The sequence below is a fragment of the Vombatus ursinus genome, unplaced genomic scaffold (genome assembly GCF_900497805.2).
Source record: "Vombatus ursinus unplaced genomic scaffold, bare-nosed wombat genome assembly UNPS02014817.1, whole genome shotgun sequence".
Classification (NCBI taxonomy): Eukaryota; Metazoa; Chordata; class Mammalia; order Diprotodontia; family Vombatidae; genus Vombatus; species Vombatus ursinus.
In genome coordinates this window covers 3,871,441-3,899,131 of record NW_020954595.1, presented here as the reverse complement: position 1 = coordinate 3,899,131, position 27,691 = coordinate 3,871,441, and the positions used below count along the sequence as shown (strand labels likewise).

The 27,691-nt window shown below is 40.2% G+C and overlaps 1 protein-coding gene across 1 annotated transcript in view; it reads left to right on the top strand.

Annotated features, from left to right (window-relative positions):
- CACNA2D3 (calcium voltage-gated channel auxiliary subunit alpha2delta 3) overlaps positions 1–27,691 on the top strand; it is a 1,008,438-nt gene that overhangs the window by 685,700 nt on the left and 295,047 nt on the right. The window contains exon 14 of the mRNA XM_027835883.1: positions 14,800–14,817. Within this exon, the coding sequence (XP_027691684.1) occupies positions 14,800–14,817 (18 nt within the window). The remainder of the gene's footprint in view (positions 1–14,799; positions 14,818–27,691) is intronic.

Below are 27,691 nucleotides of genomic sequence, written 5' to 3'. Positions count from 1 at the left end.
AAACCACTGGAAATTCACAGGCACAGGCTTGCTTCAGTAATACCCTCACACATGGAAAGTTCTGATAATTTGATGAAAAAAAGTTTAAAATGTGCTTTCAGAGGCCACTAAATGTCTCGAGAGCAGCATTCGAATACAAGACCTGCTTCAGCAAAACCTCTGTATTGGCAGGTGGAATTTATTCCTGAAAATTACAGAATCCCAGAACCTCCAAATGAAGAGGGTGTGCAGAACTCCTCAAATTCAAGCAGTGCCTGGGTTGCAACCCATCTAGGATTTGTTTGGAAATGTCTGGAGATCAGAACAGGCTACCTCCCAAGAGGATTCCTTCCACTTCAGGATGATGCTAAATGTCCGGAAGTTTTCCTTTCTGTTTCATGTAAATGTACTTCTCTGTAACTGCTACTGATTGTTCCTCGTTCTGCCTCTTGGGGCCGAGCAGAATAAGCCCTATCCCTCTTCATGGTGACAGCCCTTCCCACATTGCTGAAGACAGCTATCATGTTCCCCTCAATGCTCTATTTTTCCAGCTAAAAACTTTTCTCTACTATTCCTTCCTATGATTTTCATTTGTCAGGAACTTGAGATATTTTCCTATTCTGACAGCCTTTCTCTGGCCTCTCTCCAGTTTGTCCATGTCCTTTCTAACCTCCTGAGTTCCCCCAGTGGTTTTAATCTGTAGGCAGATGTAGGAAAGACATTGCATGGAAAGCTAGAGTGGTGGTGGTGGTGGGGAGGATCAATGAACCAACTGCTTCCTCATTTCCCCCCCATAGACCCAGTTCCTGCCAAAGGAACCCCCTGATTAGAGATGGGGGGGATGAAGGGAAGGGGAGGAGGGAAAAGGGAGCGGTTACAATTTTGTTTATTTTGTAATTAGCAAAGAGCTAGCAAGACACTTCTGACTGGCTGCCTTGAGAGCCTAGCCTTTCTAGCCAAGTCATTCTACAGACATCTTTGTGGTTCAATGGTCTGACAGATCCCAGCAAATTCCCTCTTGAAGACATCTGGTAGATGAAATATGGCTTCTTGGGCAGAATCCTGGTTAGTCATTAATTTCTCCTGGGTGGCGGCTGTGGGCTTGTATGTCTTTTCTTTGGGGGCTCCCATTCATTTCCTTTGAAGAATTTCAAATTCCCTGGCTTTTATTTCTCCTTATGCTCGCCTTTCTTTTGAGAACCGTCCCGGTCAGTCTCTGATAACCCTTGGTCATCACTGACTTGTCAGGCAGGTTACTTTTCTTTCATCCTGACAAGCCAAACCATCCTTAGTGCATACAGTTCCAAATCCAGTGGACAGAGATTGGAGGAAAGCATCTGTGGCCCTTCCTTTTCTCCCTTCATTAGTGCTTCCCCTCCTTTCCCTCTGCTAATCTTTTCAAAGAGAAGGTGCCTCCCCTATATAGCTAGGGAACAATGCCTTCAGAGTTCAGAGACTCCACGACATGCATAAATTATGAAATATTTTTGCAGATTAAGTTTTAATTAAAACCAGCAGCTCAAATCATTCAACAGGAATCAGCCCTGAGGCTGCAAAGTGACATGGGCAGTTTGGGAGTTCAGAGGAAGGGCTGCCCAGATCTGCATTTGCTTTGGACTCTCCCATTGAATTCTCCCCAAAGGCTCACTCACTTTCCGTGTGTGAGTTGATCTAGACTTCACCACTCATCTCTACTCAGTTCTTCACCCTTTTGTGAGTTTGCCCGGTGAAGACCTGGCTGATAGACTTTATGCAAAGAGAACATGAGGGGGTAGTTAGTATTTTATTTGGGCATTGTCACATTTTGGACTTCCCCACGTCTTCTCTTCCTAGTTCTTTAGTAGTACAGAAGGCAGTTCCTAGCCGCCACACATCGGCCTCTCCCTATTGCCGGCCTCCTTGCTCAGATCACTTTTGAGCCAAGTGACCACCCTAAACGAGGTTGAAGAATGACCATTTTAATTAGAAACGTATTCACCAGTACAGTGCAGGGTTTGTGCCTGATGAGAAATTACTATTTTACTGTGAGAATTTTCAGGTCCTCGTAGTGAGTGAAGGACATGGAGTTTTCCTGTCGGTGATGGAATTTAGCAATGTGTAATGTGAGAATTGTTCAAGTCTGCCTATTAATAATCCACATTTTCCAGTACCCTACAAAGGTCCGCCATTGTTGACTGCTTTATGCAGCCCTGCCCCTTGACACATACTTCTTTCTTCTGAGTAAAAACAGTACAGTGTTGCTGAAGACTAGCATTGTAGGAATCTAACAACTCTAAGACATAAAGGACAGGAGAGACGTACACCTACTATGCACAAGGCTCTGCCTTAGGTGCCGGGAGATAGAAAGGCAAAGTGACAAACTAATCCTGCTGTGCTTGAGGGAGCTTATGTCATTGAGGGGGAAGAGATTAGTATGTACATCATAATTTGAGGAGGTATAGAACATAGGGTGAGATCTAGAACTGAAAGGGACCTGGAAGTCTTGGAGTCCAACCCCAACTTTTACAAAAGAAGAAACTGATGCTCTGAGAGGCTAAGAGATTTGCCTAAGGTCATAGGGCAGGAAGGGAGATAGTGAGAGAGAGCTAGGTTTTAGACCTAGCCCTTGTGACGCTCTTTATCTCTTCCATTGTCTAATACACTGAAATCCCTCTGCCTAGCTAATCAATGGGTCAGTTTTCTTCAATATAAGCTTGACAGTTCTTTGCCCTTGGCTTGAATTCTTTAAAAAGTGCCCCTTATCTCAAGTTTGTAAATCCCAGGTACTGGGGAGGAGGATTTAGATTTTTTGAGCTCTGGAATTTGGTAGTGGGCTGTGTTGGTTGTGTGTCCACATGAAGTTTAGCATCAATTTGGTAAGCCCTTGCGGGGGGTGTGGGGGGTGTGCACCAAGTTGTCTGACGAGGGGTGAACTTGCCCAGGTTGGAAAAAGAGCAGATCAAACCCTATCCCAATCAACCAGTAGTGGAATCAGTGAGTAACCTCTCCCTTTTCCAGCCTGGGGGCACATGAGGAGACCCTGCCTTAATAAGTGAACAAACAAATAAACAGATCCATGAGTAGATATATGATAGATAGTTAAATAAAAATAACTCAGGTTTTAAAAAGATACTTCCATTCCAATCAAATGCCCCTGAGGGCAGGGGCTGTTTTCGTTTTGTCTTGGTATCACCAGTTCTTGGACTGAGTTTGGTACATAGTGGGCACTTAATAACCTTAATGAACTGAATTGGATCTATTTAACCTGGATAGAACAAAAATCACATCTTGAGTTGAAATCTCAGTCTGATTCCTAGACTTGAGAAAACATGGATGAAGTAATGAAATTAAGATAAGGCAGAGGAAATTCTAGCTGATGAACAGAAGAAGATTCAGAGTAGATACAGCTGTTGTTTTTCATCACTGCTTTGTCTTTAGAACAGGATTTTAGATTAGCATGGATGATAAAGCATGGATTTAAATGCAATTGGAGTAATTTAGAATGGAATGGTCAACTAGACCTTCCCTATCTTTGGACACTGAGATTCTGCTTCATTATTCAACTCTCAGGATTGATAGATGACATCCACAAAAGGATGGGGAAAATACCCAGGATGCCTGACCACTCGACTAAGTGCCCATGAGGCCACCGGTGCTTCCTTCCCCTCACTTAGAAAAGTAGAAGGTTACCTGAAAGGATGCCATATGAGTGCTTGTTGGGAGAGGCTGTACTGGTCTAATTCATCAAAGGTCTAGAGGGGTGATGATTCTATGTCTCAGAAACTCAGGCTCACTGATAAAAGTGTTCTCCCCAAATTTAATCCCATTGGTGACAAAGTGGGCGCTGCCAATACTAGGTCATTGATTGTAGGCAAACTCATAGACATTGTTGGCACCAGCCGGACCTGTTGTGACCTGTGTTGCCTTTAAGCAAAGGCTAGGGTGGCTGCCCTCACGAAGACCTAACCTGGGGTCACATCTTACACCAAATCACAACTTCTCCGACCCTTTCTACCCCTGGGTCTAGAAGATTCTTTGGAGTTTGAGACTGACTTGAGAAAAAGAAGTTCAACGGACTTGCAATTTCCACCAAACCCCGCCCCTTCCAGTCTCCTCACCTAACCTACATTTTCCACCTGCAAGAGGTTAAGATTATGCTTCATTCATTGACCTGTTATCCCTCAGAGCAGCCCCACGGTCCGCCTCAACCCAATGTAGGGCTCCCCTTCACTTGGCCTATACCATATTGTCTCACTATTGCTTTAACTTTGACACTATGGTTTTGTATTTTTTCCACACTGTGAGTATCCCTAAAAAGGTAGTTTTATATCCAGGATTTTTCCAGAAAGAAAACCACTGACAGTAGGAAGAGATCAGGATACAACTCATGAAGGAGGTGGTATATGATCTATACTTTGAGGGAAACTAAGAATTCTACAAAGTAGAGGCGAGAAGGAGGGAACATCTTCCATTATCTGGGCAATGGTATGGAGGTAGGAGATTTAATGGTGTAGTCATGAACCCTTACTGCTTCTCACCTTGAATCAGTTGAGTATTAGCACACAGAAAAGATCTGGTTAGTTTGGTAAAGTGGGATGATGAAATACTATTTAATTCAACTGAATTCAAGTAATGTAATAAGCATTTACGCTTCATCTGTTACATGTATGTACAGGGGCTACAAACCATAGACAGGACTTGCCCTCCAGAAGATTAGATTTTCAGTATTGCCAAAGGAAAGCTCTCCCAACTTTAGGAGAAAGTTGAGGAAATGTCAGAGGTTTGTTGGAACTTTGAAAAAAAAAATGTGTTCACAACATGCTTTTAAGTTTAATCAGTATTATTATGCTTCTCAAGTCAGTCTCAAACTCCAAAGAATCTTCAAGATAATCAAACAGACAGATACATAGTTAGACAGGCAGACAGACAGATAGATAGATAGATAGATAGATAGATAGATAGATAGATAGATAGATAGATAGTTAGAAAGATAAATCAAACCTTGATTTGAAGCATTGTCCAGTTTCTGAGGTGTAAATTTTCATGCTAAAAACTTAATGATCAGCTCTCCTGTGCAGGTATGAGCTGGCTCTAGCACATCCTGAGGAAAGATGGTCCTCGAAGTCATGTGTAGATCCTAAAACACCAGGAATTACTATGCCATATTTTGAGATATGATCTGATAAGTTGGATGGAAATGAAGTTTTTTATCATGCCTTTTGTAGCCTACAAGCAAATCATATCACTTATTACACAGACATGGACAGATGTTTGCAGCTGCTGGAAGACAGATAGCACTCCTGTGGAGATAGTGATATTTTTCCTTCGTTTCTTTCACTTCAGGTTGTTCAAAGAGATGGCAACAAAGACAATCCACAGCCCCTTTGCCATGTATACGCTCCTATTATTTAGTATACATCATAAACAGGCATCCTGCCCTTAGGGCATATTATAAGGGTATCAAAGTGATCACAAAGTAGATGTAGTCAGTGAAATAGCTTGAAACTAGAGCACTAGGATGAAAAATGAGGGAATGTTGTCCCAGCTATGTCTCTCGGATAAGAACAAAGAGCTAGCTGACTCAGTAGTGCCAAATTCACATTTTATTATTTATCCATCAGAGTCAAACAAGGCAGGGTCCAGGAAAGGATCCTTTTCCTCTTCTTAGCTACTTCTAAGAAAAGCTATGCTCTCCTGAATAACTTAGCAGCAAACCCAGGGTATTCCAGCAGGGGTTAGAACTTTCTCTGTTATTTTCAAATAATCAAATTAATGATCTCATGGGCCTCCTTGTTTTCAACAAGGCATTGATTAGGTGATGTCCACAAGGGCAGTCCCATATGGGCCACAGCTTTGTTACATGGCCACACCCCTGCCTTTCTCTTCACTTGTATAGCTGTCATGGTCTAGGCTTTTATCACCTCTCACCTGCACTATGGCAAAACTCCTCTTAGTCCCTTGCTTCAAGTCCCTTTCCTCTCCAAATGTCATCTTTGTATAACCAGCAAATTGCTGTATATATAAAATATGGTCCTAACCACATCACTGAAGTATCTAATTGGCTCAGTGGATAGAGCACTGGGCGTGGTCACGAAGACCTGAGTTCAAATTCAGCAGCAGATGCTTACTAGCTGTGTGACCCAGGACAAAAACTTTAACTTCTCTTTGCCTTAATCCTCTGGAGAAGGAAATGGCAAATACTCTGGTATCTTTGCCAAGTGAACCCCATGAACAGTATTGGCAGTGCTGTGGCCCGCGGGGTCACAAAGAGTCAGACACAACTGAACAACCACAAACCATATCACTCCCCTATTCAGCAAACTTTCAAGGTTCTTTTTTACCCTCTAAAATAAAATGCAAATCTTTCTATTTGTCATTTGTGGTCATTCACAATCCAGCTCCAGGCTTCTTTCTGGGTTGCTCATATTCCACCCCTTCCTTTTCTCCACAGCCCCAGCATTCACTCTGAGCTTCAGAAAACTTGTCCTACTTTCCATTTCCCATACCTAATAATCTAGCTCCTACCTTCATGCATTTGTACTTTGTGGCTCTCATACCTAGAACTCTCTCCCTCTTCACCTCTACCTCTTAGAATCCATGGCTTCTTTCCTGGCTCACCCCAAGTGTCATCTTGGAGGTCTTTCCTAATTCTCCTAGCTGTCATTGGACTGTGAACCCCTTGAGAACAGGGACTATCCCCCCCTCCCCTAACATAGTGCCTCGCAGATAGTAGGCATTTTCTAATTAACTGACTTTCCCCTCTATCCACACTACCACCAAAATTACTTTGTAATTATTTTGTATACACTTGGTATTTATAATTATATGTATATGTATTGTTCCCCTCCCCCCAAATCATTATTGTTCCTAAAAATGCATGGCATCGGTCACCAGGCAGAAGCAGGGCAGTCGTGTGGAGAGATCACCAGGGGCCACCAGGACTAGGAAGATAATAATAACTGACATTTATATGATGCTTACACTTTTGTGAAGTGATGAAAATACTTACCATGATCCCATGAGGTTGATGCTAGAATACATTGATGCTCATAGACATTAAGTCACTTGCCCATAACCAGCTAGATAATTAGTGTCAGAGATAGAGTTCAAACTCAGGTCCCCCTGATTTCAGAGTAAGTGTATTATTCCACTACATTGTCTTCCCTTCTGATCAAGCCAGATGTAGACCCTAGTGAGAGTAGACTAATAGTGTCATTTTTGAGGCAGGAAGGTGAGAAGAAGGATGCACCTGGAGTCAGGAGGATCTGAGATCAAATTCTGCTTCAGTCACTTACTAGATATGTGCCTCTGGGCAAATTACTTATCCTCTATTTGCCTCGTTTTCCCCATCTGTTAAAATAGGAACAGTACCCACTTCACAGGGTTATTGTCAGAATTAAATGAGATAACACATGTAAAGCATTTTGCCAACCTAAAAGTACCATATAAATGCTAGCTGTCATCATCATCATCATCATCATCATCATCACCATCATCTCTGGATGCTACGAAGACCAGAGATGATGATCCAAATCAACATTGTCAGACTTGGTTATTGGTTAAGTGGTGACTTTTTCCCCTCTTAACAGTGCATTCATTGCACATAGTATGATTGTAGACTTAGAGATGCAGGAAGAGTCCTCAAAATTCATCCAGTAAATTAAAAACCAACAAAGAAACCAATTAATTATTATTATTTTTTAAAGAATAAAAGGCATTTAGTCCAACCTCTTCATTTTATACGGGAGGAAAACTAGGCCTAGAGTACTGAAGTGGTGGGGCCAAGAGCCCATAAGTGCTAAATGGCGGAGCTGGAATCCAAACCCAGATCCTCTCATTCCAAACCAGATCCTGATTGTGTTGAATTGGAGGATCTGTGCCAGTTACCAGGTGCTCAAATAATTAGCTGTGCAACAGGAGGGGTATTAGGCACCCATTTCTATATTTTTGAAGAGAAGCCCAAGTGGCACATTACAAATGGGACCATGTCTATGAAACCGAGAGAACACATGGGTTATTTTGGCCACAGAGGAGGGAGTGAGCACTCAGATGACAAGCTTATTGGAAAAGGCCAGTTTGACAAATGAATTCACTGCACGGAGGTCAGGATTTTTGCTTTAAGCAGTCGGCAGCCAAATATATCAGTACACATTTGGCCTTTAAATACTCCCTAGGGAACTGTGTGGTTTTGAACATTAGTTCCTTAATTTAATTTCTCACATTTAGTATTTGAAAAAGTCCCTGTTTATGCTGTGGAGGCTTGGTATCATTATGGAACTGATTTTGCCATTGCTTATTGGAAAGGGTCCAGGGGATCATATATGGAGAGCTGGAAGGGATTTCCATGGTAATCTAGTCAATCCCCCCACCCATTTTACAGATGAGGAAACTGAGACCTACTGAGGTTCAACGACTTGCCCAAAGTTACACTGGTAGCAAACATCAGAAATGGGATTTGATCCCAGGTCATTTGTTTCCTGAACCAATTTTCTTACTAACATGCTATGTCAATATACTTCTCTGTTGCTCTACTCTCCATCTCTGTAACTTTCTAGACCAAAATGTTCCGTCTTTGTCTGGCAGTCCCTTGTATGTATAGTCTGACCCTTTGAAATGTAAGCTCCTTGAGGACAGGGATTGTCTTCACATGCTAAACTGTGCATCTCTCAAAAGACCAGCTTAGCAAATGACCACTAGGAATGGCATTCTCAGTCTTGACAGCACTTGAAAGAGAATAAACTTGGGCATATTACGGTCTTCGTTGTTAGAGAGGGCACTCATGCCAAAGAAATCTTGTGACTCTCAAAGTATTGACTATATAGTAAGAGAGGGAGGATAGGTCATAAGTTCATAGAGTCCTAGGGCTGTAAGAGACTTTAGAGGTGATCTAGCCCAATTGTCTCTTTTTATAAGTGAGGAAACTGAGTCCCAGAGAGGCTAAATAACTTTACTACAGCCTTACAACTAGTTAGTAACATATGTGGAACTATACCCTGTACCTCCTGACTCCAGTACATGGAAGATCTTTGCTATAATCTTTCTAGGCGCTCTCTCCACCAACACGTAAAATGTGCCATGTGTAAGTAGAGAAAGTCTTCAAGAGTTACTGTGGTCCCTTCTCCTCTAACTCATCATCATGCAACAAAGCTTGTTTTGAGCCTCTCTGGAATGATGTAGGCTGGTCCTCAGATGACAGACACAGAATCTGTCACCAAGCCCATCCTTGAAGCCTTCAAAGAACTCATAGAACTTCATGGAAGCCTTGGTAAACCAAGGGTCACGTCTCCGCCATGAAGAAGCACTGTAGGAGGACAGCAGTGGTCATTAACCTTCTAGGCTTACAGCACCCGGGAGCCTCCCAAATATTTCAGAGTCACAAAATCTCAAAGATGGCAGCTCCTGCTTCACCCCACAGAGGTCATCTAATCAAAACTCTACCTGAACTAGCATTGCCTGGACAGCATCCAACAAGTGGCTATACAGTCTTGCTTGCTGACATCAAATGCAACTCTGGTGCTTAGCGTAGTACCTGGCACATAGTGGGTACTTAATAAATGTTTATTGATGATGATCGATCGAATGAAGGGCAACCCATTATTGCAGATGGCAGCCCATTTTACTTTTGAAATTGAGCCTAGATTCTCCATCCAGCTCACCTAATGCTATCCCCTGGAGGTAAGTAGAAGACGTTTAATCCCCTTGAAGACAGATAACATCATCCTCCCCGACCCAAGATTTTTCTTCTCAAAACAAAACAAGCCTACTTCCTGGTTCTCATACAGCATGTACTCAAGGCCCTTTGCCATCTTAGATGATCACCTCTGCATGCTCACCAGATCATACACTCCTTTCTTCAAATGTTCAACAAGAATTGAATACGTAATGGAGTGGGGAAAAAGTCACTGGATTTGTAGTCAAAGGATTTGAGTTCAAATCTCAGCCCCAAATTTATTTTTATATGACCTTGGACAAGTCATTTAACCTCTTGCCTTCATCAGTGAGATGATGGGGTTGGACTAAATAACTTCCAAGGTCAATCAATCAACAAGCATTTATTAAACACCATCTGTGTTCTAGTTCCCTTCTAGCTCTAAATTTATAATCCTATAACCCTACTGTAGATGTAGTTTGACCAGGGCCAAGTCTGTCAGAACTTTCACCCAAATATTTCTGGATGTTGCAACCCTCTTTATCCCACCTAAGATCCTATTGGTTTCTTATTTACCATATTACACTGTTGATTCAAATTGAACTTGCAGCTCACTAATACCCCCAGATATTTTTTTTCTTTCCCTTTTCTAAAGATAAACTGATCTTCAATGATGGATAAATGGATAAACGGATAAATGATGGATAAATCTGAGTGGCTCTATCCCATACAGAAGTGACCATTAGACCATGATCTAATTTAAATTAGTGACTCAGGATTCTGAAACCTTTCTTAATGGCCCCAACATGATTTTTTTCTGGTTTGGCTATAAGTGACATCAACGAACAGCTCTTGTAGAAAAATTACACTTTATTTCCATCCACTTTTTCTTCAGGAACATACTGATATAGAGAGAAGCTAATCATAATTGTACATGGCAGACAACCCTATGAACATGTACTCTTTCATTTTTGTCCCTGTTTTTCCTCCCCCTGTACTTTACAGGGTGTGTCAAAATTTGCTCTGCTCCCACAAGTCTAGATTTCCAGACACAAAGGAGGAACCAAGTGCCCAGAGAGGCCCAAGGCTGCTCTGTTCTGCAGCCCAGCATTTTAAGGAGGCCTTCACTTTGCTATTTACTTTACAGTTCATCAAATGCTGGTAATTCCCATGGCAACCTTTGCAATTTATTCTCTATAAGCTACATTTAACACAAACATGTTCTTAAAGAAACATCCATCTATCATCCTGGAATGTTTGGTTCACCAGGTTTCTTTTTCACTCTGTTAAAGGATATTTAATATTTCCAAAACTAGTAATTTTTGAAGAGTTCTTTTTTTATTTTGTAGAACATTTTCAACTCTCTCCCCTCCCCTACAATCCCAATGTTTTAAATAAGTGAGAAGGCAGATAGGTCACAATCTATATTGCTAGAGAGAAAATCCAAAGGGATGTAATCTCAAACCAATTGCTCTATGGAGTATGGGGAAAGATAAAGAAAGAACTAGTGTATTGCCTTTTGGAATGGCTACAAACACAAAGGAAAAATCAGAAGTGCCTATGTCTCTGTCCTTCTAGTTAAGGGGTAACATTCCCTCCCCAAACTCTTGAGAAATTCCTCAATGAAGGAATTTTCTTTCCACTTTGAGTAGAGCAGAATCAGAATCCTCTGGGATTGTAAAGACCTTATTCATTTACTATTATTCAGTCTATCAGATACATAACTATAGAAATAAGCTAAGGAAGTTTCTCCAATAATAGGGATTCAAGACAGCTTAGGTTAACTAGGAGAAGGAATGCTCTGTAGTGTGAAAAGGAAGGATAGCCAAGGAAAAAGAGCACATAATGAATGCAAAAAAAGAGTGAATTGGTGAAACATTTATTAAGTGCTTAGTACATGCAAGCACTACTTTAAAAATTAAATTTTTATGCTATTTTTGCTTTTACCCAGGTTTCACCCTGTATCCCTCTTTTTCCCTTTTTCAGATAGCCATCCTATATAACAAAGTTTTTTTGCTTGTTTTTTTTTTGTTTTGTTTTTTTAAGAGAAAGAGAGATGGGGCAGCTAGGTGGTACAGTGGATAGAGCACTGACCCTGAAGTCAGGAGGACCTGAGTTCAAATCTGGTCTCAGTCCAAATACTTGACACTAACTGTGTGACCCTGGGCAAGTCACTTAGCCCCAATTGCCTAAAAAGAGAGAGAGAGAGAGAGAGAGAGAGAGAAGAGAAAGAAATTTTAAAGAAACTATGAATGCATTATATGTATGTGTGTGTATGTGTATATATATATATATATATATATATATATATATATATGCAAATATGTGTGTATCTATGTATGTATGGGCACCCCCACCTCTACAAACAAGAAAGGGGAATTGTCTTCTTATATCTCATCTTTCGATGTGGCCAAGTTTGGTCTTTGTAAATTTTGCCACTTGGATTTTCAATTATTTCGTGGTGGTTGTTTTCTTATCCATTATTGGAGTCCAGGTATCTGTTGTTTTACTGGCTCTGCTTCCTTCATTCTGCATCCATTCAAAAGGTCTTTCCATGCTTCTCTAGATTTCTCATTTATTATTCTTTGTGACACAGCATATCCAATTACATTTATGTACCACAGTTTGCTTAGCCACTCACCAATCAATGGCTAATGCTTACTTTTAAATATATCTTTATGATTCTCCACTGACTGTTTGATTTTGTTTAGTTTTTGAAGGTACTAGAAAAAATGGGCTGATGGTGCAAATCCCAGCATGTTTGAGGTCTTGATGCTGCCATGTGAGCATTGGGTATGGTGGTAAGCACTTTGATTTTAGAGTGTGGAGAGACCTGTGTCAAAGGACACTTCTGTTATTTCCTAACTCTGTGACTGTAAGCCTGCCACTTAGCTTCCATCGGCTTTGCTTTTCTCATCTACAAAATGTGTCCAATAATGCTCGTAGAACTTTGGGCAGATCAGAGATTTAGAACCAGAAGAGCCCTCAGAAACTATCTAACTCAACCCCTTCATTTTGTAAATGAGGAAACTGAGACCCAGAAAGCTATACGAGTAGCAAGGATCGTGGGTGGGATTTGAACCCAGATCCTCTCATGATAGAACCAGTCTTCTTTCCACCATACCAGGCAACCTTTGTCATACTGGTCAAAAGAAAAACTAAATCAGGATTGCTTTTGTTTACATACTAAGCGTATGAATGATATTTGCTCCAAAATGTTTACATTCTGCTATATTACCTCCCCCTCTTACCTCTGCTCCTTACTTTCTGTGTGACTTTGCAGAAGTCACTTGGCCTCCTTGGATCTCTGTTTCCTCATTTGTAAAATGAAGAGTTGAACTAAATAGGCTCTGTGGTCCTTCCAGGTTTATCTTGATAATGGTGTGACCTTCAGAACAAATCTGTCTTCTAAATATATTAAGGAAAAAATGAGATCAGCCATGAAAAGTGTTTTCTATTCTTGAAAGCACTACGTAAATGTTCTTGTTGTTCAGATGTTTCAGTTGTGTCAAACCCTTCCTGACCCCATTTGGGGTTTTCTTGGTAAAGATACTGGAGTGGTTTGCTGATTTCATTTTCAGCTCATTTTACAGATGAGGAAACTGAGGCAGACAGAGGTTAAGTTACTTGCCTAGGGCCACACAGCTGTCTGAGTCCACATTTGAACTTAGGTCTTCATGAGTCTAGGCCCAATGTTCTATCCACTGCAACACCCAGCTGCCCCTATTAATGTCAGTGATATCCTAAAGGTATCTTGAGAAGTAGGATGTCATTCAAGGCTGGAGAGCTGACTTCAGAGACAAGAAGACCTGGGTTCATGTCCTGCCTTTGTCACACTCAACGGGTGACCTTGGACAAACTTTTTGTGCTCTAGGCTCTATGATAATAAGTTGGAGAAAAGATGCCAGCCTGCATTGATAAAGGGACTTTTCTTCTCTGGGAGTTCTGCGTCCATTCATAAAATCTATTTTTTCTAATGAAAATGACTCATCTTGTCCCTCTAAAAGCGTGATCAATAAGTTTTGCTATATATTGTATGGTGTTAAAGGTATATCAACTATTTTTACTTATTCATCCAAAAGTAATATTCATTTCCTTCTATTATAAAAGTTTCCCCAAGATAGCTCTCAGAAAAGCTGTAACCAAAAGTGTTAGTAGCCTTTGGCCACCGGAAGAATGGAAGCTCCTTGAGGGCAGGGACTGTTTCATTTCTTGTCCTTCAAGTCAGTGCTTGGTACAGAGCAGTTGTATAGAAAACATTTGTTGAATTTAACTGGTAGGGATTTGCTAGCTAATTAAACTGTTGATATCTCTGTAGATAATTTAGATATATGACACTGATCACTGATATAAAGAGAAATAAATCCATACTTATAGAGTGGGGCTTATCTTTCTCAGTGACTTCTCATCGTATCTTTTTCCTTCCCTCTCCTAACTCTAAAGCTCTCCATTTCTTTTTTTGTGGTTGGACCAGATGACCAACTCTTTAAATACCTCCTTCCCAGTTCATTATGCCTTATTCCCATTAAATGTTAATGTTTGAATAATTTCTGGCGTACAGGGATAAGAGTACTGGCTCCAGACTCCTGGTACCATAGATCCTAGGCTCATAGATTAAAAGCCAGAAGACACTTTCGAGGCCATACAGACCAGTTCACTCCTTTCGTGGTAGAGAAAACCAAATCTTCTGTGGGTCTGTTTCCTCAATTATAAAACGAAGGAGGTGGATTAGATGACCTCTGTGGTTACTCCTGGCTTTAGCTCTATGATGTTATGACCTTCCAAATAAAGCTGTCTTCTAAATCTATTAAATCTGGATCCAGGAAAATGAAACTTCAATATTGGGACTGGTGCTTATATCTCACTGGCAAAGTCAATTCTCTTCTCCCAGTGCGCTGCATTGCCAAGCTGTTGGCCATATCCTCAACCTAACTTAACACAAGTCCTGTCACAACAACAATAACAATAAAACTGTCTGTTGTTATGAGGGTGCTTTGGACACAAGGTAGAACTGATCAACACCTTGGTTGGTTTTCTATAGTGACTTTGGTTTCATTTTGTTATTTTTCTGGGTTTGTTTTTTTTAACTGTCATTGCACAATCTGGAAATTATAGAGAAATCAGTTTTCACCTTTCCAATGAATCTATTGTGTAATGATGGATTTCTTCTTCTTTTGTTCTTTATTTTTCAGCTTCCCCAGGCACAAAAGGTAAACTATTTTTAATCAAGTCTTCACCATTCCAAGAAAATGCAAGTCGCGCATGTCTTCACAGTGTTGTGACTTTGGCACCATTCATGACCAGTGAAATGGTCCCCTTGGGACAAGCTCAATCACCTGGATGTGGGTCCAAACAGTCATGGCTGAGAGAGCGCTCTCACCTTCGGGTGCTGCTGATTCAATTTTCCCAAAGAAAAAAGCAGCTTTGGAACCCATACAGGCCATGGCCAGAGGTCATAAACATGCTATGACCCTAGTCCTAAACTCAGAAGCACAGCTAGCCCAATTTGGCATTCCATGCATTCCCTAAAATCCATTCTTAGACAGATACTTGATATGAATAGTTATCAACCCCCTGCTTGGAAATTAAATTCCGTGTACATAAGCCAAAGGCATTGCTTGATTTTTGATAATTGCAAAATAACGATTTCCATTTTTTTCGTTCCCCACTTTCTGGTCTATAGTCCCAGCAAGGGCAATCATTTCACCAATGGCTAGACCCTTTCACTGGTTTTCATTATCTGTCTGTCAAAACTCTTTGAAAATACCATCAAATGTGTTCTGTGTTTCAAACTGTGTCATGCAATCCAGCTTTAGCCTTGCTATGGTTCTGTGACCAATGTTTCTGTGGCATGTTGTGATATAGTGTTGGTTTTGGCAAAGAGACCATATCATCTGATGCCTGTTGCAACATCCTTATGTAATTCACAAATATAATTGGGACTTCTAAGAGAGGCATCAATGTCTTGTGGCAGGAGGTAGCATGACTAATATAGTGGCTGGAGGCTTGGGCTTAGAGTCTGAAAGACCTGGGTTCAAGTTCCGCCTCTGACACATACCAGTTTCATGACCCAGGGCATTGGCCACTTCACATCTGTGGCCAATTAACTCCCCAGAACTAGAAATTCAGGAAGATCCCTGCATTGGTGGAGGGAATTTCCACATCGATGAAACCATAAGTCTCAACCAGAATTGAGAAAAAAAATAAAATTAGAGGCAGATTCTATATACTTCCTGAGTTCAATGTGGGAGCCATCCTAGAACTTCAGCAGTTCTCCCAAATGGGATTCCTAATTTGGAACGGAGAGATGATGAATCTGTTCCTTCTAATTGAGAGATTGAGGAGGTTACTCCAACAACAAACAATCTGTTCAGAACATATGGACCACCAGAGGCCCAGAATCATTGTACAGTTACTCAACTCTATTATGGATACTTAAACAAGGCAAAAAATGTATTAGTTTGTAACTTGGCTGGTTGTGATACTTGATTATACTCCAATGTCATCACCAAAGGACTGAACATTTGGTGCAACTTTCCTGAACTTAGGCTTGGAGTTGATTTATTAAAGGAGAAAGACAATTTTTAGAATTCAGGACCTATGAGAGGCCCAAATTCCTCGCTGAAATTACCTTTTGTCTACTGCTTAAACTTGAGCATTTTCTTTCATTAGGCTGAAGAAAGAGTTGATACACAATGCTAATTTAGGTAGCCATTTTCTACTCAGCAATTAACTGCATTGAGAAAATGTCTCATCACGGTTTCCTCCTCATTCATACTGAGGTTGAATCTCTCAGCAATGTAATTTTCCAACAAAGTTTAGAACAAATTCATAGTATTAGTGAAGCAGACGACTTCCCCACCCCCCATCCCCACCTTAGTTTCTGATCTAGGCCAGAGGTGGGGAACCTGTGTCTTCAAGGCCACATGGGGCCCTCTAGGTCCTCAGGCATAGCCCTTTGACTGAATGCAAACTTCACAAATTTGTTCTGTAAAGTTTGGATTCAGTCAAAGAGCTGCACTTAAGGACCTAGAGGGCCCTATGTGGCCTCGAGGCAGCAGGTTCCCCTCCCTTGACCTATACTTTTCTTCCCCATTCTGGGATGCTTAGTCAATATAACATGAGCTATTCATGTAAATCATGAAACGCAATTCATCAGGGTTCCCCAGCCTCTCTCTACCACCAGTCAATGCTAGGCAAGGTTCTAGGATCTATTTCTGCACCTGTGTTCTAACAAGGACTGTTTTGTGCTTCCATGGAAAATTACACAATCCCATTGCTTAGCCTTTGATCAAAATAGACCTAGATATTTTGTTTGTTTTGATTATTTTGTTTTTAATATAGGGCTCTATGTTAAAAGGTTCTTCACCTTTCCATTTTCAGGGTAATTTTACATTGTGTTAAGTTATACAGTCACTGCTGATCTCAGTTGATAGCGAATGTTTCCTCATTGAAAGTTCCTGAAACTGATGAAATCATAGGTCCAAGCCAAACTAATGAATGAATGATTGCATGAATAAATGAATGACTAAATACCTAAATGAATAAATTTATGGACATTTTATGTGGGTTTCCTGGATGAAATCAAATTATTGGGTTTTAAATTAAAAGAAAAATATGGCCTCAGCTCAAAAGTACTAGTAAAATCAAAATTCTTGATGGCCGCTTCAGCTGTCATCCTGAACCCACAAGGTCCTCATCTCCCTGATTCTGTAAGCAAGAAAAAAGGTCTTTAATTTTCTTTCTTATTCCTCGCATTCCAAAAGCTTGACTACAGGGCTAGTTGTGGGTCCTTTGCCGCTGGAACTATTTCCTGTGCTCTCTCTCAGGTGTTTATATTTTGGTTTAAACTCCAGTTCACACACCACATCCAGAAACTCAGGCTTTAGAAAAAGTGAAATGGACGTGGTACCATAGACACGGAAGCTGCTCAGTCACTTTTTTTCCACCCAAGAGTCCTAGAGTCCTCGATGAAATCTGGTTTCTTGAATTCACTCAGAGTTTACTTATAGAATGCCATTGGATGGGGCTTCAGCTTTCAATAAAGAAAGGCCTTCCAAGGGTCATGATTTGGAGAGGAGTCTTTGTAATGATTCTGGCATGAATAAAAGATGCCATTTCCCCATGAGCTGCTTTGTAGTGAGCAGCACGGAGTAGCTTTGTTGCTCCTTGGGTGAAGGGAAGGGATCCAGGGAAGTTGCATCTCGAGGCTTCACTTAGACATTAGGTCATTCAAGCAGACACTTGGCCATGTGGTGTCTGAAATTGGGACTGTGTTTTGGTTGGACTCTGCTTTGTATCATTGAAAGGGTTTTCTCTATAAATATTTCTCATCCCTCTGTCTCTGTAAACAGGCTTATTTTAATCTGCTGGCTGATCTACCATTAGATATGTAACATTTAAATCTATCCTCTGTACAAGGCAACCATTTAAAAGCTCTTATTTATGAATTAAGTTTTGTGCTCTGGATAACTGGAAGAAGTTCCAAAGGCATGCTTGAGACTTTCCAACTGTTCTAAGTAAGGAGCCCTAGTTTTCAGAGGCTCCAAGACTGTTCTACATCATCTCTTCAGTTTGAAAACTTTAGGCCTTGGGGCCACTAGGTGAGAGAGAGCACTGGCCCTGGAGTCAGGAGGACCTGAGTTCAAATCTGGCCTCAGACACTTGACAGTAGATGTGTGACCCTGGGCAAGTCACTTAACCCCATTGCCTCACCAAAAAAAAAAAAAAAAAAAGAAAAAGAAAGGAAATCTTAGCCCTTGGTGCCTTGTAGAAGTAGTTCCTGGAGGTCACAAGCCAGGTAAAAACCAGAAGATTTTGGATCTATTTCTGCACCTGGTCTTCTAACAAGGACTGCTTTGTGCTTCCATGGAAAATTACACAGTCCCATTGCTTAGCCTTTGATCAAAATAGACCTAGATATTTTGTTTGTTTTGATTATTTTGTTTTTAATATAGGGCTCTATGTTAAAAGGTTCTTCACCTCTCCATTTTCAGGGTAATTTTACATTGTGTTAAGTTATACAGTCACTGCTGATCTCAGTTGATAGCGAATGTTTCCTCATTGAAAGTTCCTGAAACTGATGAAATCATAGGTCCAAGCCAAACTACCGGTGGTAGCCACGCTTCCTTTCTAGGAATTCCTAGCAATGTCTCATGGAATTTTGAATGTCACAAAGCATGAGTTGAGAACCAATTTTTTTTTCTTGCAGGAACACACATATATGGGCAGCTAGGTGGTGCAGTGGGTAGAGTGCTGTCCCTGGAGTCAGGAGGACCTAAGGTCAAACCTGGCCTCAGGCACTTACTAGCTGTGTGACCTTGGGCAAGTCATTTGACCCTGTTTGCCTTAGTTTCCTCATCTGTAAAATGAGCTAGAGAAGGAAATAACAAACCACTTTAGTATCTTTGCTAAGAAAACTGAAAATGGGTTCATGTAGAGTTGGATATGACTCAATAACAACAATAACAATACATGCATATACACACAACCCTTGGTAAACACCTTTGTGGAAATTGCAGCTCTTTCTGCAATGGATAGCACATTCTTGGATTCACGACTAAAGTCAGGAAAGTGTGTATGTGTGAGTCTTGGAAAATTTCTCTCCTAAATGGCACTGCTCATGTCCCTGTAATGCCCTCAGAGAGAATAATGAATAGTTTCCCCAGCCCTTTAGCTACCACTGAAATTGTTCCGAAGATGCTGCTTATGACTTTAGGAGAATGGGCTCACATTCCAGCTTACAAAAAGCACATACACAATAGTCCGCAGGCCATTAAAACATACAGAACTAATAACTCCAGGAGGGCAACTTGTCCTGAGAGCGTTTCTATTGGACTGCCATTGGAGAGAATGACATCATTCATCTCACAGAAAGATGACTTGTCTAACATGCTCTAAGGTTTGTAAAACCTTTTACATACATCTCATCGTAGAATCCCAAAACCTTGTGATATAGGTATATTTGTCCCCATTTTCAGAGAAGGAATTATTCTCAGAGAGTTTAGGTGACCTACCTGGGGTCATGGAGCTGAGAAAAGTCTGAAACAGAATTTCAACTTTAGGCTTTCCTGACTTCTGATACAGTATTCCATCTACTCAAAGTCTGTAAACATTTATTAAGCACCCACCATGTGCCAGGCACTGTGCTAAGTGCCAAGGACAAAAAATGCTATAAGACAGTCCCTGCCCTCAAGGAGCTCACAATCTGATGGAGGAAGACAGCATAAAAAATTTATGAGAGATCACATTTCTTTGTAACCATAGGCTGAAATTTCAGAGAAAGATATTATCAAAAGGGGTTTGCATGAAGTCATACACAGCCAAAGCAGTCCGTTTGACCACCCACAGCTCTTTATTCATATAGAGTACATCTACACAGCCCAAAGAATTTCAATAGGCTACTAATTCTCTGCCTCATATAATCAGAATAATTTTGATCGTTCAGTCCTTTTCAATTGTGTCCAGTCTTCATGACCCCATCTATGGTTTTCCTGGCAGAGATACTTGAGTGGTTTGCCATTTCCCTTCCCAGCTCATTTTACATATGAGGAAACTGAGGCAAACAGGGTTAAGTGACTTATCTAAGGTCACAGAGCTGGTAAGTGGGGCTGAATTTGACTCATGAAGATTAGTTTTCTGGATTCCAAGCCCAGTGTTCTATTCACTGCACCACCTAGCTGCTTCCTCAAAAAAGGTAGCCATACAAAACTCAAGTTGGTCATCATCTCCTTTGGGGAATTCTAAAATTTGCGTGTTTGTGGTGAGTAAATGAGGTCCTTATTAATTTATATTCACTGTGGTGTGGTGCCACATCACTGGCCCTAGAGTCAGGGAGACCTGGCTTCAAATCCAACCTCTGACACTTGTGATGTGGCCATGGGAAAACCATCTAAACTCTCAGCCTCAGTTTCCTTCTCTGTAACATGATATATAACCATAAGAGATAATAAGACCCATCAGACTTATCTCCCAGAGCAGTTGTAAGGAACATGGGATCACAGATTTACATCTGAAAGACCATTGTTCGCATCACTTTCATTTTACAGATGAGAACGTTGAGGCTGAGAAAGTTTACATGACTAGCCCAGAAAGATCTGAGTTGGGAATTGAGCCTACCTCTTTCCGACTCCACCTGCTGCACCCTCCTCACATCCCTTACTGCCCCTCCAATAGGATAACATGTCCAAAGTGCTTCGTATACTTTGGAGAGCTATATAAATGTCAGGTACTATTTGCTGAAATTTGTCTTTTCTAAATTTCATAGGGGCACTCCTGGGGCACTCTATTTATTAATGTCAACTTGGCAAATATGAAGGTGGGGAGGCATGTTTTTTCTCCAGACTGTGATAAAAGTCACATCTCCCATTGTTCCTAGAAGAGTTCTTAATGCATTCAGGGAGATCACTTGTCTGGGCAGGTGTTTTGTTTCCTTTTAGGAACAGCTTAGCTTGCCTTCTCGAACAAACACTTTGGGGTTGACTTTGCTCTCATTCCTGCTGGGATGGGCAGTTCCACTGCCTGGAGGGAGAGCCCAGGCAGACTCAGTAAGGCTCTCTCTCAGAAAAGAGAAAGCCCCCTCCCCCCTTTTTTGTTATTGTTTTTCCTCCCGGATGGCATGTTTTATTCATTTGTCTCTTGTCTCTTTCCCTTTCCACATCAAAAAAGGATCTTGTCTCCTTCCTTGCTGTTGATGTCTTTCTTTTGAAATATTCTGGGAGGTGTTTTCCCCATCTCCAGTTTTGGCCCTCTTCATGTTCTTTTCTCTTTCTTTGTTACTGTCTCAGCCGTGCCAGTCAGAGTTGGCCTGGCTTTTATCTTCCCAGGATCCGATTTCAGCAGTCTCAGAGCATCATTTATCACTCTTCACCTCATTTACCAGCTACACTTTGAAGTGTTGAATTAACTGTCATGGAGGGGAGAAAATGGAAAATTTGCAAAGCTGTGATTTCACCAGAAGTGCAGGTCTAGTAATCTCAGGGCTTCATTATGATTCTATTACAGCCTCAATGATGATAGTACACAACAGCCCTCTGAGAAATATTTACATTTGCTCCTGGTTTGGGTTTTGTTGGCCTTCTTTTATAATTTGGAATGGCTAAATATCCCCTGCTTTGAGAATTTCACACTCATGCTGAGCATTTTTCAAGGCCATGTCCCGTGGGGGTCTCCATGCCCATAGATAGATGCCTTTTCAGGGTTCACAATGTTCCTTGATCTGTCTGCCTTAAGAGTTTTGAAACTTCTCTGAGTCGTGGACCTCTTTGGTGTCTGGTGAGATCTATGGACCCTATCTCAGAATAATATTATTAAATTCACCAAATAAAAAATATATAGAAATACAGAGGAAACCAATTCTATTGAAACAAAACTGATTAAAATATATACAAATTCATGGACTCCTTGAAATCTCTTCGGAGATATCGTCGAATGCCTAGTCTATATGGAATAGTTCTATTGGTATATTGCAAGGAGATTACTGAACAAACCCTTTTCCCCCCACATCATACATCCATGAAGGGGTGAGACAAGTTTAGGATGAATGTGCATCAGGGCAGGATTAGTGGAGAAGGTGGTGCCTAACCTTGGCCTTGAAGTGAGTTGAAGTTTTTCAACACAGATGTAGAGGGAATGTGACTTAGGTCCAGGCAGATGGCCTGCATGGAAGTGAGGTACAATATTGGAACATAGAACAAACCAAATCAGTGTGAAATATACCATGTGTGGAAATTCAGACAGATATTGATTTATAATCATAGAATTTCAAGCTGAAATGGATCTGAACAGAACTTCTGATCCACCGGTCCTTCCCATTTTACAATTAAGGAAACTGTGGCCCACAAAGGGAAGGTGATTTCCCTGAGGTCACCCAAGTTGTCAGTAGCCTAGGTGGGAATCAAAACAAGATCCTTCTGTGGCAAACTGAATGTTCTTCCACTGTCTCACATAGAGCATCATTGCCTTTAATATTTTTAAAACAAATGATCATCCTTGATTTTTGAAGGGTACACAATGGGCTAATTAACAACCTTGACTATTCCTTTTCCCTCTTGGTAATGAAAGCTAACACTTTTTTTGCCTGCAGGCACCATCTAAGTTGATTAAAGTGGTAGGAATACTTGGTTTGCTGTCAGAAGATGTGAATTTGAATTCAAACTCTTTTGCTGACCCTTGTGGGAGTCAATTCACCTCAATGGGGCTCAGGTTCCTCTTCTGTAAAATCCAAAGGTTGGACTCAGTGGCCTCCCTGATGTCTTGCAGCTAGAAGTCCATGCTCCCACCTCTGGCACATTATTATGCAGCAAAGTCATTTAGGGAGCCTCACAGTAGAACAGTTGCAGAACTTATAACCCAGTGGGGCTGGTGGCCCTGGAAGGCACAGGTACAGGCTACCATGTGACCTGCAACTCTTGAACAAGACCCCCATGGAAAACTCAGAGTGGAAAGTTCATTGCCCTTCATGCTTATTTCTGAAGGTTGACCTTGGAACATAGAGAGAGGACCTGTGCTTGACTGCTGTGTTGACCTTGAACCAGAAGCTCCACTGCACTGCCTCCCCTCGTCTGTAACGACCTACCCGAATATCTGGCTTTGATTTTGTCTGTCCTTCTTTGGAGAAATTAGTTGCTTTGAAAATGATGGCCCTGTGGACTTTGAAGGACTTATCCTTCTAGAATACGGGTGCCTTCATATTCAAATAATAAACTCATTACAGACACAGTGCTACTGACTTGAGCAGACTCCAAGGCCAAGGACGTTAGAGTTGAACAGTTACACTTGGGTCTTTCTTACACCACACTGTTCCAAACCCTGAGTTTTTATGAGATAATCACAGAAACTCCACATCTGGAAAAACCTTCAGTGGTGACCTCATCTAATCAATATCTGAAAAAGAGATCCCCACTACGACAAACTCAACAAGTGGTCAGGCATCCAGTCTTTGTTTGAATACCTCAAAGGAAGGGAAACCCACCACCATCCTAAACAGCATGCCAGACTTTGGGACAGCTGTCTTGGTTAGGAAAGTTTTCCTCACATCAAGCCTCAGTTGTCCTCTTTGCAAATTCTACCAATTGGTCCCAGTCTAGAGTATAGATTGCCTGAGAAAATGCCACCCCATCTTCCAGACCATGGTCTCCTAAGTAAGCCAGTATTACTTGTTCAAGGAAGCCACAAATAAATCCTCACTGGGGACAAATTGTATTTGAATCGTGTATTTGGGTGGGTTGGGTTGGAGGGGCCTGTGATTTCAGAGACATTTCAAACTCCCAGTTAAGAAACTCCCTCTCAGTGTAGATTGCCACCTACACTAGCACTTAGTCTTTTTTTTTTAATGGAAGGATGATTAGGAGTAAAGTGAGGGCCAGCTTGTAGAGAGGGCTACAAGTATGGCTAGAGGGCTTGCTATTGTCTGTGGCCTGAAGGGACCCACAACAGATACGTATAGCATCTACTCCCCCCCACAATTTTTCTAGAAGGATTTTTATTTCAGCTAGGAGGGGAAGCAGGAAGTTGGGGCTGAAAGCCACTCTGTTCTCCTCTGAGAGAGGAGGTACTGGGCTAGTAGTGTATCTATCTGCTCTCTTAAATATTATTAGCCTAGGGGATATGATCAGGTTCTATCTAACTTTTGGTCTCTTTGCCATTTTGGGGGAGAACAAAGAACCCAAGCTCTATATCCAGGGCTTGATGATCTTTTACCACTTAATACCAGTTACACAATAAACACACATAGAAAATAATGAAGACATTCATTTATCCAAATCATGGCAAAACAGAAACCAGAGAAGGTAAACATAGGGTATCTACCAGACAATACACAATGAAAAAGTTCTCCAATAGGGAGTAACATAAATCTGCTCGACTAAGAGACAGTGTCCTGGATCTCTCCTAAGGGCAAATTCCCTAAAGTCTCTAGTGTAGCAAGATGGGAATAGAGACATTATGGATGCTGCCATCTTCTCTTATGTCTTCCTAGAATCTTTTCCTTCGGTAATCTGAAATGGGCTTGGCCTCTTCCATTTATTTTCTTGAAGCTGGACTATGCTGGATGGAGACTTTTGTTTGGGGAGTTCTAAAGGGTGACTACCACTTGAAAAATCTCCAGAGGGGGATTTGACCAGAACTGACACTCAGGCCTCTCACCAACTCTACCCTGCCACTCAGAAAGGGTGGGACTTTTTATCTCCACCAATAAGAAGAGAGTCCTATATCAAGGGGCTTTAAGACAGGTGTTACACTAAAACATTATGTGTGTATCTCTCACCCTCTCTCTTTCTCACACACACACACATTTTACTATGAGTGGCTAATTTCAATAAATGGGTGCCTTCATATTCAAATAATATTTTTAAAAAAGATTGTATATACTTAATAATCTAATAGTACCCACACTGCCCTCTTTGCCGCTGTCCACTTCTATATTTCTTTGTGTTCCTTTTTATGAACTTTTTAATGTTTGATTCTCCATTAACCATCCAATCTCCTCTCCCTACACCCCCTCCCACTTTCAAAAAAAAGCCCTCCCTTATTACAAATATGAATAATGGGGAAAAAAAACCTAATTCACAAATTGACCATATCTACATTTTTTCTCTCATTCTGTAACTATAGTTAGGTATTTGCAAAGAGTTAGGGACTAATTTCATCAGTCTCTTCTGAATGTTCCAGTGTGTGTCAAAGGTAGGACCTATACCTAGGGCTTTCTGACTCTGAGGATGGCTCTCTATGCATTCTACCACACTGGTCTGTATCAATCCAAAGAAATTGTCATCCCATCAATCAGAGTTCTGAAGTCTTTATAAATTATTTCACCCACAATTACTATAGCCATTGTATAAATTATTTGTCATGTTTTGTTTCCTTCTTTCTGCATCAGTTCATGCAAGTTTTCCCAGGAATTCAACTTAAATTAATAGAAACAATTAATAACCAGTAAAGTAGAAGAATATAAAATGAACCCAGAACTCATCATCTTTTTTATAAACTATCTGCAAAACCCCAATAAAAAGTCAGAAGAAAAATAAATTGCATTTAAAATTCCTATAAAATATTTGAAATATGAGTCCAAAAGATAAATACAATAATTATATGACAAGTAGAAAACATTATGGAGCTAAAACAAGACAAATAATTGAAGAATAATTAATTGCTCTGGGTTGCTCCATGTCAGTATCATTAACATTAATTTACATATTTAGTGACATATGAATCAAACTACCAAAGTATAACTGTGTAGAACTAGACATAATTAAAACAAAACTCATATGAAGGAACAATAGTTCTAGAATCTTAAAAGAAAATAATGGGGAAGAGTTGTAGAGAGAAGTGTTCTCACAATACGAGATCTGAAGCTTTATTACAATGTTGTATTAAAAAAATCCTATTTTAAAAATAGGAGAGTTCATCAATGAAAGAAATTAGGTTATCATTTTCCAGAAGCATTTGAGCACAGTAGCATAGTGTTTGGTACATTTAAGGACACAATCCACTGCATTAAGGCCTCACTATTCAACCAAAACGGCTGAGAGAACTAAAAAGAATTCTGGGAAAAAAATAGCTTGAGACCAATATCTCGTACCATATACCACAATAAGCTCTAGGTATACGTCCTAGATATCAAAAGTCACATCATAAACTAATTAGAGGAAAATGGAAGGTGATTCCTTTCACAAGTAGAGATGGAAGAGTCCTTTACCAAATAAGAGATAGGGAGGCTCACAGGAGAGAAAATGGGACAGTTTTGATTACATAAAATCAAGAAGCTTTTTTTAAAAATTTCAAACAAAAGTAAAGTAATTAGAACTAAAAGGGCAATAATAAACTAGAGAAAAAAATTCTTCCAACAAATATCTTAAATAAAAGTCTAATATCTAAGACATTCAGGGATTCAATTATATGAGAATAAGAGTCATTTCACTAATAGATAAATGGTCAAAGCAGTTCTCCAGGAAAGAAATTCAATCTGCCAACAACAAAATGAATAAGTGCTCTAAATCCCTAATTATCAGAAAAGTGCAACTCACAATTATTAGCTTGATAATGATAACAAAAATGGAAAATGGCAGCTGTTGAAAAGGCTCTGGGAATGAAAATGCTCAAATATTTTGTGGGTTGAGCTACAAATTGGTCATCCATTCTGGAAAGCAATTTGCGCTATCCCCTCAAAGTCACTAAATTATGAATACCTTTGACCTGGAGATCCTGCTACTAGTTTTGTACCCTAAAGACATTAAAAACAGAGGGGAAGGATCAATAGATATTTAAAATATTGATAGCTGTATTTTTTTTATTTGTGATATCAAAGAAGTGAAAATTAAGGGAGTGCTCATCAATTGAAGAACGGTTGAACATATTATGTTATATGAATACAATGTAATATTATTGTACCATAAAAAATGATAAAAAGGCCAGATTTAGAGAATTCTGGGTAGGTTTAAATGAACTGATACAAAGTGAGGTGAGTAAAGAAAGATTGACACGGTAGCTATCATAATGTAAAGGAAAAGAAATTTTGAATATTTTAAAACTCCAAACAATTCATTGGAATGAGCAATCATAATTTCAAAAGACTGATGATGAAATATGCCTCCCATCTCTTAGTGGAGGATCTGTAGATGTAGATATGGTCAGCTTATGTCTTGGTTTTGCTTGACTCTATGTATTTGCTACAAGGAAGGGCTTTCATTTTTTTATGTAGAAGAGTTCAGGGAGAGTAGTAGGGTGGTGATAACAACACAAAAGAAAGAAAAAAATGAAAATGAATGTTAATTAAACATTAAAAATTTGTGGATGAGGGCAGAAGGAAGTTCCGAACAGGATACATACAAGGCAATGTTGACAATATAATGTTAAATTAAGACATGAAATAAAGCTTACATATAATGGATTCATACTTTCATATGATACATTTGTATAATAAAACATTACTTTCTCAAAAATGTGTGAATAATTTAATCCCATTTAGCAAATTAATTATTTTAATTTAAATTTTAAATATATATTAATTATTAACATAATTAATTATTAAGTGCCTTGTGCCAGTATATGTTACTCACTGAGGCCAGGCACTGTCCTAGGCAATGG